Here is an 18049-nt window from a genome sequence, read left to right as displayed (position 1 = left end):
GACATTCTGCTAGTTTTTCACTGAGAATGCAGCTTCCTACAGACTGTGCTGATACAAGCAGCAGTCAGAATACTTTCAAACACCTTTACAACCTCCAGCATGTGAATGCATGCTCCTCTGCCTCATGCTTAGCTTTCTTTCAGTAACAAAAGCAGGGGAAGTGGGGGCAAGAGCACTTTTTGTCAAAGATGAAAATGCCACTCCTAGCATACAGAAAGCTCACATTTTTAGGATGAGTTTAGAAACAGAGCCCCAGACTTCCCAATATGAGATTTTATAGCTGGTTTGGGCTCCTAAATCCTGCACAGGGCTGAGGAGGAAAGAGCCTGACTTTCAGAGGTGCTGAGACTGTACTTGCTGTTCTGGGCTCTGGCCATGGGTCAGAGGACACGTACCACCATGGTGTGAACTGTTATTCAGGCATGTTAAAATGCTTTAAAACAATTGTGCTGATGATCTCATCGACAGGAGTTATCACTTATGCCTGTGTCTGTTACTGCCTTGCACCAGACAGGGTACGCAAGACAAAGAAAGCTGATTTTGACAGCAGTCACCTCCTCATCTGCTCTGGAGTACCTTCCCAAAAAGCTAAATGAGTGCATCCATTTTCTATCAGGTATAAAGAGGCAAACCTACAGAAAATCTCATTACTAGAGCAGTCAACACATACAGGAGACATGTCAGATGCTTTATGTATCAACAATGAAGTCACAGATTTCCCAGCCCTGGAAAGAAAGTAAAAAGCAAGGGGCAAAGATTATGAATTCTTTAAGATCCACTACCCAAGTGGATTTAGCTTGTTCGTAAAACTAATTGCAGGATATATTTCATATTGCTACATGCTCTATTTAGGATTACCATGGATGTGAGTTCTATTGTGCTATTAACCACCACCACTATTAACCACTGTGCTAGTAATCACAGGCACCACACTACAGCCCAAAATCACCTAGTCAATACTTAGGGCTAAGAAACACTTTGAAGCCACAGCGACATCTCAAACATTACATTACCTCAGACTTTCCACTAGTGAAAAACATGACCATGAGACCAGCTTAGAGAGATGGTAAGTAAGCAGACACAAGGGAGGAAGGAGTTTAAGTGCTTTAAACCAGTAAGACTGATTACAAGCTCTGCATTAAGCACTGTCACCTTACAGGATTGAGACACATCTACTTATACACTTGCGTCATAAGCACAAGTCTCACAGTTAAAAGAAAAAGTCCCTTCTCTTGAAACTTAACATATAGAATACACACCAATTGCTTGTTTTTATTCTTTCACTCCTTCACTCCTCTGGTCTGAAAGCATTTGTTAAATCTACATCCAGCCACCCCACACTCCTTCTTACTCCAGATCAGGCAATTAATGCTTGCACTTCTCTGATGGACACTGCTCTAGGATGATTTCCACACCCTATGCCTCCTGCTAGTACCACAGCTGTGGTTCATTCAAAGTATTATCATATTTAACATGACTGTCCATTTTTTAGGACTGTGTATTTTGTATCTTTTAGGACTAATAAAATTAAAATGGGTTTTCAGTACTCTTCATACAACTCCCAAGAAGTCCAGTTTGTGACCAGTGTAACACTTCATGGTATACGTAGGTGTGTGGTCAATCTGTTTTCAAGAAAGCAAAACAATACACTATTTTTAGACACAGCTTCAGGGTTTATATAAATCTGAATAAGACCTTACACACTTTATCATTAGCAGCCCTTGGTTTACATTCCATCCAGAAAAACACAAACCCCTCTTTTAAGAAATTTTTAGAACTACTGCTGCATGCTAGAGGGTTGGCAGACCTTTAGAAGATCCCATTAGGCTTCTGGTTTGTGTGCAGCAATCTTGTATAGAGGGTAAGGAAACTAAGCAAAGTGGAAACTAGGTTAAATTCAGAGAAGCCTGGTGCAGAATTATAAGCAGTGCCTTTAGTCCTTAAGATGAAGTGTGGACAGAGCACATTTTTACTGCACAAAAGCTTTTGGCGGTTTCTGGTGGCTGCTGACATCCGTGCCAAAGTTCCCCTAAGGATGGAGAAATGAGAAGGATAAAGTCATGCTCAGGAAATATCAAAGTCAGGACATGAAACAGTAAACCCTAGGAGAGACAGCACATGCTTGCAGCTAGCAGAGGGGACGGTCATGGGAGTATTTTCCCATCAGTACCACAAACACCACTGCCTTAGTTCAGAGCCTGGATAGCACTCACCTTTCTTTGTTTCACCTTCCCCCCCTGCATTTACTTTTGCTACTCCCCAGTCAACCTGAATGGCCAGGACACAGCCACAGCAATGTGGGCTGCAGGGAACCCAAGGCTCCAGCAACTGGGTCAGGCAAAACTACCAGGAGGGTTCCTGCAGCCAAGTGACAGACACCAAAACAGAGACGCAACACAAGAGCCCATCTTCCCTGCCCTGCAACACCCACAGGACCAAGGTTCTCATGAACTCAGTTTGATCAGGGCACCACTGATGTCATTGGTCTAACACCAGGCTTCGACACAATGGGCTGATGTCTGTGAAGACTTTGTAAACACAGAAAAATGCTCACCATCCAACCTTGGCCACACCAGCTCTAGTCCTGCTCCTGCAAAATCTCTCTAGTCAGTCCTGCACAATGCACAGCTGGTTTGACACTGTCCTGTCAGAAATGGCTTTCAGGCTGCTCATGACATTATCTCAGATATAAGATGGGTGCCACTCCTGGCAGCCTGCCATGCAACAAACCCACCTAGAAACAGCTCCGCTACTGCCGTTAGCAGGCATAAAAAGACCAGCAGTTCTAGTTGAAATTTTTTTGTGATTGGGTCATCCATGAAGCCAGAGCATAAGGTCAGAAAAATATGGCACCTTATCCAAATGGCTCCTTGAACTCAGAAAATTAATACCTATTTCCTATCACCAATGCTGGTGTTTTCAGGCTCATTTAATCTACAACATACTATTCAGGAAAAACCTGTTGATCATTTCCACAGCACAAACTGGCAGACTATCAGCTGCCATCAGATGTCCCACAAAAAAAACAGATCCCAAAGTCCACAGGAGACTGCTCTCCCCTGGCAGCATTCTGCAAAGGCTCTTCTAGGACACTCTCTTCCATAACATTAAGCCTTTAAGCCTGACTCTCAATATATTAAACCTCTATTTGCCAAGCATTCACTGCTAGGCCTTTCTAAGAATCATTTTGCAAAGCTTGGATGGCAGTATGTTTTCACAGCTGATGTGGAAAAGCTAGAAATAACATTTCCCAATGAGAAATCTCTGCTTTACAAAGTGTGCACTGTTTCTTTGGGTTAATCTGACTTGCTAAGGGCTGGGAGGGCTGCAGAATTCTTTTATACTGTTGACATAAAATATCTCTGACTGCCTTCATGGTGGAATTGTTCCATTTCCTACTATCTGTTCTAGGATGAATATCCTGAGGCAGGGAAGAAAAAATAAATCAACATCTGACCTCAAACCGCCCATTGCTGGTGCTATGATGGCCCATCTTATGCCATTGGACACCCTGATTAAACCTGAACACAAGTTTTCCCTTGCCAGGTGGGAGAAAAACACCAGCAAGATCTGTGCAAGGTTAAGACAGGGCATCTGCTTCCCAAACAGCCAGTGCTTGGAAGAACTCATGACCTTCAGGATCACAGTAAGTGACTCATTATGAGTCTGCTAAACAGCTATCAGTATTACAGCTTATTCATAATACATGAACAGCTTAAGTGGGTTACAGAGACCTGTATATCCCGGCAGCCTGCCTCCAACGACAGCCAGTACTGGCAGCTTAAGGAAAGAATAACGTAGAGGGCAAGTACTGAGTGCCGCTGTCTCCAGAATATTTTCCCCAGCTTATTGTAAGAGGCAGTGCACATATTTCCAAAGCCTGCTATTGCATCTGGATCAAAGAGTTAAAACAGCTATTGATGGATCTCCTTCATAGTTGACATCCAGCTGTACTTTTCCCCCCCCACCCCCAACCCTGCAACATCCTGGCAATGACTCTGGCAGTTCAGTTATGCACTGCGTGACAAAGTACTTCCTTCTGCTGGAATTTGCTGTCTGAGTATTTCTCTGGATGTCATTTTCATTCTGTCAGTCCCAGTTCATTTGCTCTGTACCATCTGAGATACTGTACAACTCTCCTATTTCTCCCCTCCCCTACCCAAAATAACTTAGAGCTGAAGGCATTTATCTAATTAGTGGTACTTCATCCAGGAGCAGTCCTACACTGCAGCAAGGTCTTCTCATCCATCCACACACCTTTTCTGCTTATTCTACATTTCCAAAACGGGTAACCAGAACCTCACACAGCATTTCAGGTCCAGATGAATAATCAGTTTGAACCAAGTCAAGAAAATGGCCTTTCAGCAATAATGGAGGTATACAGTGGTCATCTAGAAGGGACTGTCCTAAGCCAAAGCTCTGTGGTCAAGGCAGGCTGATTGGTTTACTGTGTGACAAGAAGACCACATTCCAGAATAAGATGAAGTTTAACAGAAACATTTGCTTTAAGGGTTATAAAAATAAGAGATTTCTGTATGGCAGTGCAGAAGCTCCATTTTGTATGGATTAGATTTGCACAGTTGGACTTGCCAGCATCAGCAAAGAGGCAGCATCCCATATGATGCATAAAGTGCTGACAAGGGCTCTCCCCCTGTATACAGCCAGGTCTCTCCCCATCCCTTTCTTTGACAGCATGTCTCTCCTAGACATGATTTCTGCCTTGACTTTTCCTACCTTGGTGGTGGTGGGGCTACCTTTCAGTTTCCTTCCTTGCAACCAGTTCAGATCAAATTAAGAATTATTGGACAAATATCAGTAAGGCCAACACCAGAGTAGTGTTTTCTTGATTTTAGAAACCTACATCAAAACCAGCTTTCTCTGCACACATTTGAAGCTGCTGCAGCCAGAAGGAATGTGGAAAAGGGTTTTGACAACCCTGTGCTGCCTTCTTGTCTAACACACTCTACTCCAAGAAAGCACCATAGTTAGAAGTTTCTGAATACATGTGGCTACAGGAGTCACCCAAAACCACCTTGCAAAAAAAACTGGCAAACTTTGCAGAAGACCTCAATCAGACCTTTTTACTGGAAAATAAATGCATTCCATTCATATCATCCTCCTTCACTATCTATTGTTTCTATCAGTTCATATTTGCCTCTCATGAGCGCTGCTCACTCCAGCTCTTGCTAACACACAAGTATTTGCATCAGAGGCTTTTAAAAGGTTCAAAGACACAAACTAACCTATTAAACTTCATAAATCCCTAGTGATTAGCAATAGCCATACCACCTATCCTCTGTAAAATGTCGTAAGAACACGAGATTCATCACTTTTACTATTTTAAGCACACTCGGTATTTGAGTAGGTGAAATGCTCCAAAGTGCTTTTATTGTTTGCAAAATTAACTCTTATAGGGCTGCTAAATGTCTCTACTTCTACACAGAGGCATGGTCTGCAGTTTACCACTAAACATTTAAATTATTTTTAAAAACATAGCTTGCTATCTCTGGAGAGCAGGCCAAAACCTAGCTCTATCTCTAAAACACTTGTCTTTCTAGACTGGGTTTGCATGGAGATGACCATCTCCATGGCTGCTGGCCTGCAGTTCAACCACTCTGAAATGCAGACACATTTGCACAAGCAGGATTCTTATCCTGCAACATCACTCTTTCTGAGATACAGGATTCAGCTTCCTGACAGCTCTTACACTAAAAACCTCAGAAAAAGCAAAGAGAAATGCAAAATCAATCACAACACTGTCAACAGTGTCCAATTATGTAGCAGTTTTGTTTTGGTTTGCTTCAGCAGCCAGCTGGGACTGAGCTGAGATAGATGATTTCATCTTGCCAGAGAACTTCAGTTGGCATCCAGAGACAGGCGTGGATAGCCAGATCTTTTACTATTAACATACATAATGAACCCTCCAGAAACAAATTATCACAATCATTTTTTAAAGATGATGCCAAATACCGAATCTCTATTGACATGAAAATGAGTTCTTCAAGTGAATGAGCTGATTTTTATCTACTTGCATGGTTTTAATATTGACTCCAAGTCAGACAGAAAAATGGCACATTAGAGCGGTGTAGGTGATTGCCAGCCTTGGATGAATGTAAGACCTGACTCAGGTACATCTCAGCCATAAAACATTTCACTTTTTTTTCCCCTGGAAGACAAACTCCTAATACTGCTATAAAAGGGGCAGCAATAAAAGATACTGTCACCTGATGCTGTGGGTACATAATTTATCTTCACCATACAACTGTGACTAACCAGATCTGACACCAAGAGTGAAGCTCTCTTACACCATAAACTTGATTAGGGATATGCTTCTATAATAAATACCAAAAAAAGCAGAATGGTTTATTTCTCAAAGGGATCAGTAATTACTGACAGTAATTTCTTTCTTGGTAGGAACGTATTTTCTGTAGTCACAACTTCTGGTTGCCAAGCCTGCCATAAATGACTTCTACACAGATGTGTGTGTACACTGGTGTAACTTACAATTAATGAAGACTGTTTTGTATACATAACTTTCGTTTCATGTCAGCATTTAATGATCAGGTCTACATTTTTGATCCAGCACTATTTACCAGGAGATTTTTGACAAAAACAAGAAATCCTCTGAAAACTGAACAACACAAGCATAAACACTGCTTTCCCAGCCTGAGCTGCTAAGATCACTAAATATTCAGTATGAATGGAGTATTGCAAGCTAAAACTTGCTATAAAGTCACTTCCCACAGCATCCTCAGCAAAGTCATGCCGAGCCTGCAGCAGAGGCAGAGTACCTGCTACAGAATCAGGTACTTAGATTTACTTCAAAATAACCAGTAATAGTGGTAGAAATAAAGTCTGCATGTGTTTATTTTAATGAAAAATATCAGTGCTAAGATCAGCCAGGCTTGCTGAAGAGTTGTATGCCCCAGTCACTTCACCAAGAGGGATGATGACAGACAAGAAGAAGTTTAAGTGCACAGCTGATCAGGCAGACTACAGAGGGGATGTTATGAACCCACCTTGGAATCTTAAAACCAAAATTTCAGAAGTGACTTTGGCAAACTATTTTTTTCAATGCTTTTAAGTAAGGCACTTAGAAAAATAAAACAAACTAAACCCAAAATATACAAACAAAAAACTACAAAACATCAACTATTTAGGTTAAACTTGAAAGTCCAGGCAGAAAGCTCTTGGGGAAGGAACAGGGTAGCTCCAAGCCATATGTATAAGTCAGAGCAGAAGCAAAGGATCTTTTTACCAGGTGGAAATGCTTGTGGTTATTTGGAACCTTTAACCACTTAGCATTTGCACTGAACTATAAGCTCACCAAGGGCTATTTGTCACAGCTAAAGGAACAGTGATGAACAAAGTACAAAAGCTGACATCGGGCTTGCACAATAATAATCACGTGTCCACAAGAGGTAAAAAACAGGCATTTCATTTGGGTTCTGACTTTTTTTAATCTTCTGGTCAGCAACTGGGATATTTCTGAGAATCCTGACATCACAATTCAATAACAAGGTCTAAATATGGCTTCTACTAAAAAAGCGTGAAACCCAAGCTGCTCCTAGACTGTCCTTAAAGACTGTTTTACAGTTCTATAGATAGAAACCAATAATAATTAATAAAGTCTACTTATAGCAATCTGATTAGAAGCTACTTCCTAACATTTTCACTAAATTTGGGATCACAGAAGCAAAATTGAAAATGAAAAAATACAGTTCTTGGCATAGCCAGTTCACCCAAAGTGTCAGCCTTATTAATGTAGGGGCAGAGCTACATCAGCAATGAACTTTAAGACCAAAGAACCACCTGCCCAAACCGAAAGGCATCACTTAAACTGTGAAGCAGATGATTTTTTTAAATAGTCTGCTTTAGGAGGCTAAAACACCCATTCTTATGCATACTGATAATTACATTGGCTCCTGATAAAGGTCTACCTGATGTTGCCTAAATGATTGAGTTTTTTTAAACTTCTCAGTACTGTTTAAGAAACTTTTCTCCTCTACTGCATGCTTTTCAGTTAATTTATAACTTATAACTTATAATTTATAACTTTTATTAATTTATATACTAATACAGAAAACACTGAAAATTTAAACTATTGATATGACAAAAGAAAACACTGAAGCAGATTCTGATATGAGTTACTTCATTGCCTTCTGTAACCCACAATGCGCATCACCCATTATCCTGAAGAAAGTCTCCAAGTGACACTAACTTTGTAGAAGATTACTACATTTGGGTTTGACAATTATAGGCCCAAAGAACAACCAAATCCCACATTAAACCTCAGGTATACGTCTTATCCAAAGTCTGGCTGGTACTGCTCAACTTTTTTCAGTTGTTTTCAGTATGACAGAAAATAAAGTGCTGATAGCATCTTGCACGCTTTCACTCTAATTGTGAGGTTAGACAGAGAACATGATGAAAAAGATAGGCTAAAGGAGTATGTATATATGGCTTGGGAATATAGAATGGGAAAGGTATTAAAAAACCCAATCTAACCAGAAGGTGGAAAGGTACCTAGTGCCATCTCTAATTTTTGTCAGCCTTCATGTAAAGAGTTTGCTCATGTTTACTTACTTGCTGTTTTAAGTACTAAGCAATTACACTGTGGTAACCTCTGGGCTTTCTATCCTAATTTTTCTAGGTGGAACACCAAGGTGGTCTGGGTCATCAAGGGTAAAGCACAATAAGGACGTGCAAAGGGGTCCATGAAAACATAAAAGAATGCCACAATCTGTGTGACAGTTTAAAGAACCATGAATTATTTAAAACAGTAATAAAACATTTAATCTCTTGCTTCTTTAGTGACCAGCCAGTGCTAATTCTCCATGGAAAGGAGAAAGATTCCTGACAGTGCCAGCTCAACCAGGGAGCAATGGTACCCACCCAAGTGGAAAGCCACAGCCTCGCTAAGTTCTGCATCCACACATCTGACTGAGCTGCCCAGACAGAGCTCAGTGGGAGCACACTGTCACCCTGAGCTAGGCTGCAGGAGTGCCTAGTGCAGAGTGCTGCTCTGAGCATCCCTGTGGGAGGGGTGCCCAGGTACAGGAGCTCCTCTGCTTGGTTCATCCAACTTGGAGGTGTGGCTGAGGTACAGTCAGTTTGTGCCTAGCATCAAATCTACCTCCATAAAGAAAAAAAAGACAGGTCACTGACATGACAGAGGAGACTCCCTTCTGAAGGGAACAGCAGGGCCCCCACGCAGACCAGACCCACTTATTAGGGAAGCCTGCTGCCCCCCTGGGGCCCTGGTTAAAGATGGAAGAGAAAGCTTCCTCCCTTGATACAGCCCTCAAAATATTATCATATTATCTATTATTGATTTTTCAGGCATGCAGCAATGGAGTCCCAATAAAAAGTCTGAGGGGTCTGAGGGCAATCAACAGACCTCAGGGCCTTGGGACAACTGGTTAAGGGATCAGGAGTACAGACAGTATCCCCCTTTAGCTTTGCAGCTGCAGGCAGTAATGAGTGAAGAAACGAGATCCAGCAGATCAATACCTGGCTCTGAGCCTGGTGTCACCAGCAGAATTTTTGGGTTTTGATAATGGGTAGGTTTACACAAAGCAGGCCTGCTGGAGACTCTTGTCTCTCTCTCCTTGCAGAGGAGTTGGCAGGGCTCATTGAAAGAGCTTTAAACTAGTCTTGAAGAGATAAAAACCAGAGATAACCGGAGATGAGCCTGGGGCATCACACCAATATTTGAGGGATGGTGTGCTAGTGAGGTCCTTCCATTTGCTGTCTCAGTGGAAGCAGGGGATGCAGATCCATGTGGCAGCAAAGGGTTACTGAAGTGTTAGGTACCTCTGGATATTGTGATTGTTAACAGAGGAGGACTGGTGAGTGATCTAGCAGCTGAAGGCCACCCTAGTCACATTTCATAATCACAAAATAATTTTTGATTATTGGAGAAATTGGCCTGTTTAAGGGACTGGTTGATGTAGTCCCTGGGGAGCCATTACTGAACTGCCTGTGGGTAGGAAGGTTCTCCAGAGGGATCTGGACAGACTGGATCAATGAGCCAAGGCCAATTCCATGAGGTTCACCAATACCAAGTGCTGGATCCTGTGTTTGGGTCACAACAACCCCATGCAGCATGACAGCCTTGGGACAGAGTGGCTGGAAAGCTGCCCAGTGGAGAAGGTCCTGGGACCGCTGGCTGACAGCAGCTGAACGTGAATGTGAGCCAGCTGTGCCCGGGTAGCCAAGAAGGCCAGTGGCATCCTGGCCTGTAGCAGGAACAGTGTAGCAGCAGGACCAGGGCAGGGATTGTCTCTCTGTGCTCAGCACTGCTGAGGCCACACCTCAAGTGCTGTGTCCAGTCCTGGGCCACTCATGACAAAAAAAGACATTGAGGGGCTGGAGCAAGTCCAGAGAAGAACAGTGGAGCTGGGGAAGGGCTTGGAGCATATGTCCTGTGAGGAGGGGCTGAGTGCGCTGGGGGGGCTCAGCCTGAAGGAAAGGACGCTCAGAGGGGACCTCATCACTTTACAAATACCTGAAAGGGGGTTGTAGTGAGGTGGGAGTCAGTCTCATCTCCCACATCACAAGTGACAGGACAAGGGGGAAGGCCCTCAGCTTGTACCAGGGGAGGTTTAGATTGGATATTAGGGAAAATTTCTTCACTGAAAGGGTTGTCAAGCTTTGGGCTGCCCAGGGAAGTAGTGGAATAACCATCCCAGGAGGTATTTGAAGGATGCATAGATGGGGCACTTAGGGACATGGTTTAATGGTGGACTCGGCAGTGCTGGCTTAATGGTTGGACTCAACAAACTAAAGGTCTTTTCAAACCTAAAGGATTCTATTATTATAAATACAGGCTCACTTGTACTAGTATATGCTGTAAAACAAAACCCCCATAACCTAATTAAGTTCAGGAGCCAGCAGAGTCTTAAATCTCTTTCTCCTGAGCCTAGTTATTCTATTACTTTGAAACAAACATCATTAACCTGAAGGACCATCTAGATATACAGAGAGAGTGGAAAAAGTGTCATGTATTTAGCAGCAGCTATGCTCTATTACCTCAGTGTATAAAACAGATACATAACTTAGTAAACTCTTTTTTGCCTTCTGGTTTTTTTACAAACCTCCACCTCCTGGTCTGAGAATTATCCCTGCAAGCACTGAACTGCAGTTGGGACAAGAGGCCAGTGTATGGTGCAAGCTATGGTTCATACACAGCTGCACAGCCATGCACACGGTGGGAGAGGGAGGCAGCTGAGGGTGCTCAGCACTGAGGAGTAGGTTACCTGGCCCAGCACAGCTGGAAGCTCTGCAGAAGCACTACTGTGGACAAAATCCTACCACACAGCAAGTAGATTGGGATGAGATACCAAGAGATGTTGAAAAAGCAATTAGGTGGTTTCTCTAATTCTTGTTGAGAGGATGGGATTTGACAAATACAGTCCTTTGCTGCTCATTCTGTCCCTCACTGCTGAAGGACCAGTTATCCTATACCACATAAATGCAGCCACAAGTGTTCCCCAGTGTGTCTTAGGGGAGTAGAGAATAACAAAATCTTGGGTAGAAGTTTCCCCTTAACCAGGGAAGGAAATACACTGAGCTCTTCTGCAGCAGCTCCTGTAGTTTTCCCAGCACCAACTAATTCTCCATTCCCCATGTGGCAGCTGAGAAGAGGCCAGGTCACTGTGGGTGCATTTTGCTGAGCTTTTGGGTTTCCATCTGTCTGCATAAGCACAGAAATGGTGGAAATGCTGTTTTGTGCTATTCCAAGCACATTAAGACAACTTAGGCAGCAAGAGCAATGTGCTGATGAGGGCTCTTCACAGCAACTAACCCTGCTGTATGCAAAAGGTGACGTTGAGAGTTTATACTAGAGGAATGAACAATTGAGAACATACTGTTGGAACAAAAGGTGCTGGAACTGGCAATCTGATCAGTGGTCACAACATTTCCACTGGACTAACTCAATTCAAGCATCAAGTGCACTGGTGACTGCACACAGCTAAGCAAAACACCAGCTTAGACATATTAGCAATCTACCTTTGGCTTACTTCAAAAGCCTTTACCTTTCTGCCAAATTCAAAACTCCACAGAAACTATGAATTTTAAAATAAGTTCAGAAGCTGATAACACAGAAACATAATGCCTTGAAATAAGTCTGACTTGCAAACAAATCATTACATGCATGACTAATTTTTCTACTTTACTAAAAAAATACTGGGCTCTTTCCCAGCACTGCCTGAACATGACCAAATTTAATTCAATTCTTTTTTCCTCCTTACAATAACTTGGAGCAAGAACAGACATAACCCTAGATTTTATTTTGTTTTGTTCCAGACAGACAATCAGTAAAGAATCCAGTGTTGCTGGGGGATAAGCAATAATATCTATAAAGCTGAAAGCTCAATCAATGTTATTACAAACTACTCCAGAAATTTGTCTACTGCATAGTGTTACCATAATTGGTGACAAACCCTCTTAATAAGGAGTCTAGTCAGTGAAAGAAAAAGCTGTATCCTTCTTAAATACTGCATTACAGGTTTTCAGTAGCATGAAACAGGAGATGAAGACAGTACTCTTAGTTGATGCATCTGGCTTTTTATCAGAAGGCACAACACACCTGAAACAGCACTGCTCCAGCTGTGTATGCAACCAGGCTGTTGTGTTTGGGATGCACCTCAGCAATCCCCTGTGCTCTTCAATTTTCGCTGGTCTGATCAGGCTTCAGAGCTCAACCTACCACATGCCTCTTTGGCAGATTTCCCAGACATAAACTCTCCCTCTATTAATTACATGCAGAAATGGTGCCCTACAACCCTGTTTCCTTCATCCTTTCCTTCTTCCTCTGCCCCTGCCTGCTCTGGACAAAAATACATCTAATAGGAGACCAGTAAGAGAAGTCCAGATGAATCCTGCCTTATAGGGAGGCTCAGGTCAGGAGTGCATGATCAGGAGTTTGGCTTTACTGGGTTAAGCCAAGCATACGCCAACTCTACTGCTAAAATATTCATGGGTTTGCACTTATGTTACATAAAAAGAATAAGAGATTGCAGTTTGAGAAACTAGTGCTTACGTAGATTGCATCCACCCTCTTTCCCTGTCACCCAGTACAAGTGACAGCGCACTTCAACAGCTTTGGTTCACTTTCGTAACAGGCTGACCAAACCAAATGATGCAGGATCCTTCCTTTCCTGGGGCAGCACTTTGCATTTGTCCCTGTTCAATCATGAGGTCTCCACAGGTCAGCCCCTTTCTTTAGCCTGGTAAGGACCCTCTGCACAGCCTAGACCTCAATGCTATCACTTGTCACCCTTGCCCCAGTTTGGGGCCACTCACAGCTCAATAATGATGCCTCAATCTCCTCCAGGTCACCGAAAAAGGCATTTGACAGGGCAGATGGTAGGACAGACCTTGCATCAACATCACTTGCCACCAGCCTCCAGCAACTATCTCAGTAAGGAATTCAGAGACTGAACATAAACCTCATAAAAATACCTTGTGAGGCTGCTAACAGACTCCCACCAGGATTAGCAGGAGGGTCAGGAGCAGGTGCTGGGCCCCCTCAGCAAAGGGTGCCCACATACCTCAGTGCCTGCACTTCCCGAGCACCTGTGGTTGGTACCTCCAGAACCAAAGCTGGAGCCAGTAAGAGCAGAGAAAGAAACTTTGGATACAGTAGGAAATAGCCTCTCATGCAGCTACAACATGCAGCTCTTTCTGGGGGGGCTCTATCAAAGTGACATTATCATTGATGTTTGCCAACCTGTCCAAGGCACACACCAAGCCTTCCCATGGCATACAGAGCTCTGGGTAGGCATGTGTGCATTCCTGCTTTCTAAAGCCTTTGCCATTTCACCGTGTTCAATATGACATCCTGGTCACTAACACTATTCAGACACTCTGGCTAAACAAAACTGACAGTAACCATGCTGGGAAGGGGAAGATACCTTTGAGAGGGATCAGGAATAGGCAGGTAGCATCGGGCAGAAATGAGCACCTTCTCCCCCTTTCCACAAGATACTGCTGGAACAATGTTACCAGGAGAAAGAATTGTTGTAAATAAGAGTTAAATGTTGATGAGACAAACACTACACTGCAGTGTCACGCATTGTTATAGCTTTAAAAGGGTACTTGTTCAATTATGTTTTCATTTTTACTTCATAGAAAATTCAAGGGAGAGATTGCTCCATCAATCAAGAACACTAATAATGTTCAAATTATGCCTGATAGCTCTTTCTCTCTCTTGTTTATGACTCTGCCTGGACAAGTCACTCATGGAAAGAAGTAAATCCCTCCTGCTGAAGGGGAAATGGTACAAATGGCAGCAGGACTCACAGCTATATACCAGTGTGTCATGGGAAGGACCAGTGAAAACTCACTTTGATTCTGGCTAAGAAACAGCTGCTTCTGAGAGTAGCATGTGGTAAACACTTTATTCTGGTGTTGTCACCTTAAAGAACATTCAGGTGTGTTACAAAGAGTAAATACACATGGTTATGCACAAGAAATGCATGTGCACGGACTGCACTCAGTATCTCAGATATTATGCCACTAGGGAGAATTTAAGAAAATTTTGCAATTGATAAAAGAAAGGCACTATGTAAAAAATACCAAAACCAAGTGAAGCAACTCAGCCATTGCTCTCAATGGCCAAGAGGAGCTAGTGCTGTACTAGAGCGAGTGGCCTGTCCCACAGGCACAACAGCACATGCCTGTGGATCTCACAATGCACTGTGGTACCAGAACTGGGAACTGAAAGAGACATGAGGAGGATTATGTTAAAAGATGCTTACAGGAAGGCAGGCTGTCACTGCTCATTGAGGAGATAACTGGGTGGCACTTCAATGCACGCACTGTCTGATGAACTAATTTATGAATGGGCTGAGGACATTAAGAAAGTACTAAGAAGATCTAAATTAAGGCTCCTGTGGGTGTGCATCCTCCACATCTCTCTCCCATGGATGGCCTGCGTCTCCCACCCATGCAGGGGACCTACAATGGTTGCACAGGGAAGGTGACATCAGGTTCAAGGGCATTAAGGCTGACTCCAAGTACATCAAAACACACATCAGCTCTTGTGCACAGGCCAGTAGATGCAATTATCGCAGGCACCACTGAGGCACTACCTGGGGCTGAGCTCGGGTTCAACGTGTACTGAATGTGGGGTTTGCAGACTGAGCAGGGCTGCACCGTGGACACAAACCAGCACAATCCCCCAGGGATCCATCCCGCCGGACGGGCTGGGCAAGTTGAGATGGAGCGAAAGCCCGCACGCCTCAGAATGGATGAGTCATAGTTTACGCTGTCCATCCACTTGTCTCCAGGAGCAGAGCATCGCTCTCCAATAAGCCCAGCACAGCGGGGCTCCGCCGCGCAGCGGGCTCGGCTGCCGCCGGCGGGATGCCGGGCTGGAGCCGCTGCGCGGGGCCGCTCCGCCGAGCGGGGCTGCGGGTCCGGGCGCGGTCCCCGCCGCCCCGCTCTGCCGCTCGGGAGCTGGGGCGGGCCCGGGGACCCGCCCGACGGCGCGGCCGCCCCGAGTTCACCTGGCTCGGGCCATGGCACGGCTCCCCGGCCGGCCCCGCACCGCTCCGCACCTCACCGCACCTCACCTCCTTCCGGCGGCTGGGCGCGCCCGGGCGGGTGAGCAGCGCCGTCTCCTCGCAGACCACGGCCACATCCTCCACGAAGACACAGTCGGGAAGGCTCTCGTCGGCCGGCAGCTCCAGCACCTGCAGCCCCAGCTTGCCCCGCAGCACACCCACATACAGCTGATGTTCCCTCTCCGCGCGGGCGAAGTCCACCTCGGGGCCCGCCGAGCTGCGCAGAGCTTGCCGGCACAGCGATTCGGGCAGCGCCCGCACCACGACGTGCGTGCAGCGCCCGAAGGCGGCGAGGCCGCCGCCCAGCCCGGCCATGCTGCGCGGCGGGGACGGCGGAGGGGGATGAGAGGGATGAGGGGGATGCGAGGGGCGCGCGGCCGCCGCCGGCGCTGGCAGCGGAGAAAGCGCCGCCCGCGGCCCGGCCGCGCCCCATTGGCTCCCCACCAGGCACATTTCCATGGGGCCGCCGCCGCCGCGCTCCCATTGGCTGGCGGCGGCCGCCGCGCCGCGCCATTGGCCGCTCCCCGAGCGGCGCCGCTTACCTGTGCGGGCGGGCCCGGGCGGCCCCGCGTGTGGCCTGAGGGGCGGTGGGGCGGCACAGCCCACTGCCAGTAGTTCCGTGTAACGCCGCAGCTGCGCTGACAGTGTTTTAACCCCCGTCCAGGCACAGTCTTACATCCATCTCAGATGGGGCGGGCAGAGGGAAGGTTGATGACCCTCCTTCTCGAGGGTGCCTTGGCTTGGCCACCTGCGAGCCCTTTGCCGCTGCCTTCTCCTTCCCTGGTGGCACAGCTGAAGACCAGGCGTGTCCCATGACACGGGCAGTTCAAAATACAAATCCTAGGGAAATAAGCCCAGCCGACCCTCTTGTCATGGTTTTTTACAGGGTACTCTCCAGCAGAGCGGTGCTCTGCCGCCTGCTCCCAATCCTTTATACTATTAAGGTTTCCACCTCTGTGGAGTAGGAGGAATACCGCTGTTCTGCTCCACCTCTGCCTCAGGGACTGTAACAGTGAGGATTTCATACATTTTTCCCTGAAACAAACGCTTCCCCCGGTTTCATTTTCCCCAGTTTTACCGTGACTGGAGGTTATCCTGCAGGAGGACCAGCCTTTGCCAGAGCACATCTCTTTCTCCCAGGCAGTTGGCAAATGAGGCTTTGTGCCAGACCTTGCGCTAGAGGCACCATCCACAGCACCAGTCCTCAGCTGTACTACTCCTGCTGCCGAGTCACCCAGCTATCTCCAAGCTCTGTCCTCACCAGAGCAGACAAGAAAGAAGGAATATGAATTTTCCTTCCAGCTCTGCTTTTGCTGGCAAGACTTTTGCAAGTGTCCCTCTGGTCATGGAGGGGACGCCACTAGCACACAGCTCTGTGTTCCCCCTTCAGAGCTCAGACAAAACCCAGGCAGCTGCCTTGGCCATGCTCACGCAGGTATCTGCAGATGTTCAGCATTTGGGAGTATGGTTAATGAACAGCACGAAGGAAATACCAAAGTGTCTTTCTAAAATGGCAGCTCACTAGATTTTCATCTGCATTTTCCACACGTTCTCCAAATATTCTGTAAAGGCTGTTTTTGCTTAATGTGCATAGGAGCAGTTATTTGAATAACTGTCATTCACTGAGTAATGTGCAAATACTACTTTGCTTAAACAAATGGACAGGTAATTGAGTTGCTATCATGTAGGATATTTCAAATTCTGAAAAAACCGCTATAAGTAGTATCGTACTGTATCTGGTATAACATGTAATCCTTCCACCATTGTTAAAGCCTATTTGGACTTATTTGGGATATAGCCACTTAGATGGTTTGGTTTTCTTTTAGTTAGCATTACTTTTAGCCAGAAGAAAAAGGACTAAAGTAGTATAATTACTACTATCCAGTAATTATAAAACTTGCCAGGGTTCCTATCAGAAAAGATATTGAAAAGAGTTTTCCTGCAGCCAATGGATTGGAAAGTTATAGTCAATACAGATGTTTTTGACATCTGAAATCACTTTATAAATTTGTAAGTGATGATAATTTTTAGATCTCACTGAAATGACAGGATATGAGGTGATGCTACACTGTGATCTCATACACACATGACATGCTCTCTAGGACAGTGAGGCTTGCCCTAGAGGCACAGTCACCAGCTCAGCTCAGGTGACCACAGCTAATCCCTGAGAGCTGATCAGGTATCACTTCTGACAACTTCTCAATACCTTTATGGGAGAGAAGGCTGGAGAATCTTTTTGTGAGACACACTGCTATGAGACAGTGTGTGCTAGGCACACAACTGTGTGTTGGAGCTGTTTAAACAAGATTTCAGAACTAATGGCTACAGTAAAAAAGTCATCTGTATTACCATAAATGTATAAAACTGTGCAGTTTAAAATAAAAATTAAGGTCTGTTTTCTGATTGTGATTGTTGTTCTATCATTTATGATGAATAGAAAGACATTATTAACAATCTAGGAACAGATGCACCAG

The 18049-nt window shown here is 45.1% G+C and overlaps 1 protein-coding gene across 1 annotated transcript in view; it reads right to left on the bottom strand.

Moving 5' to 3' along the window:
- Positions 1 to 15956, bottom strand: part of DDAH1 (dimethylarginine dimethylaminohydrolase 1) — a 57593-nt gene extending 41637 nt beyond the window's left edge. The window contains exon 1 of the mRNA XM_005521009.3: positions 15585 to 15956. Within this exon, the coding sequence (XP_005521066.1) occupies positions 15585 to 15890 (306 nt within the window). The 5' untranslated portion in view covers positions 15891 to 15956. The remainder of the gene's footprint in view (positions 1 to 15584) is intronic.
- Positions 15957 to 18049: the final 2093 nt, after the last annotated feature.

The sequence above is a fragment of the Pseudopodoces humilis genome, chromosome 10 (genome assembly GCF_049639895.1).
Source record: "Pseudopodoces humilis isolate 2021_Gansu_Grassland_sample_001 chromosome 10, ASM4963989v1, whole genome shotgun sequence".
In the NCBI taxonomy this organism is placed as follows: Eukaryota; Metazoa; Chordata; class Aves; order Passeriformes; family Paridae; genus Pseudopodoces; species Pseudopodoces humilis.
This window is presented reverse-complemented; position numbering and strand designations above follow the sequence as displayed.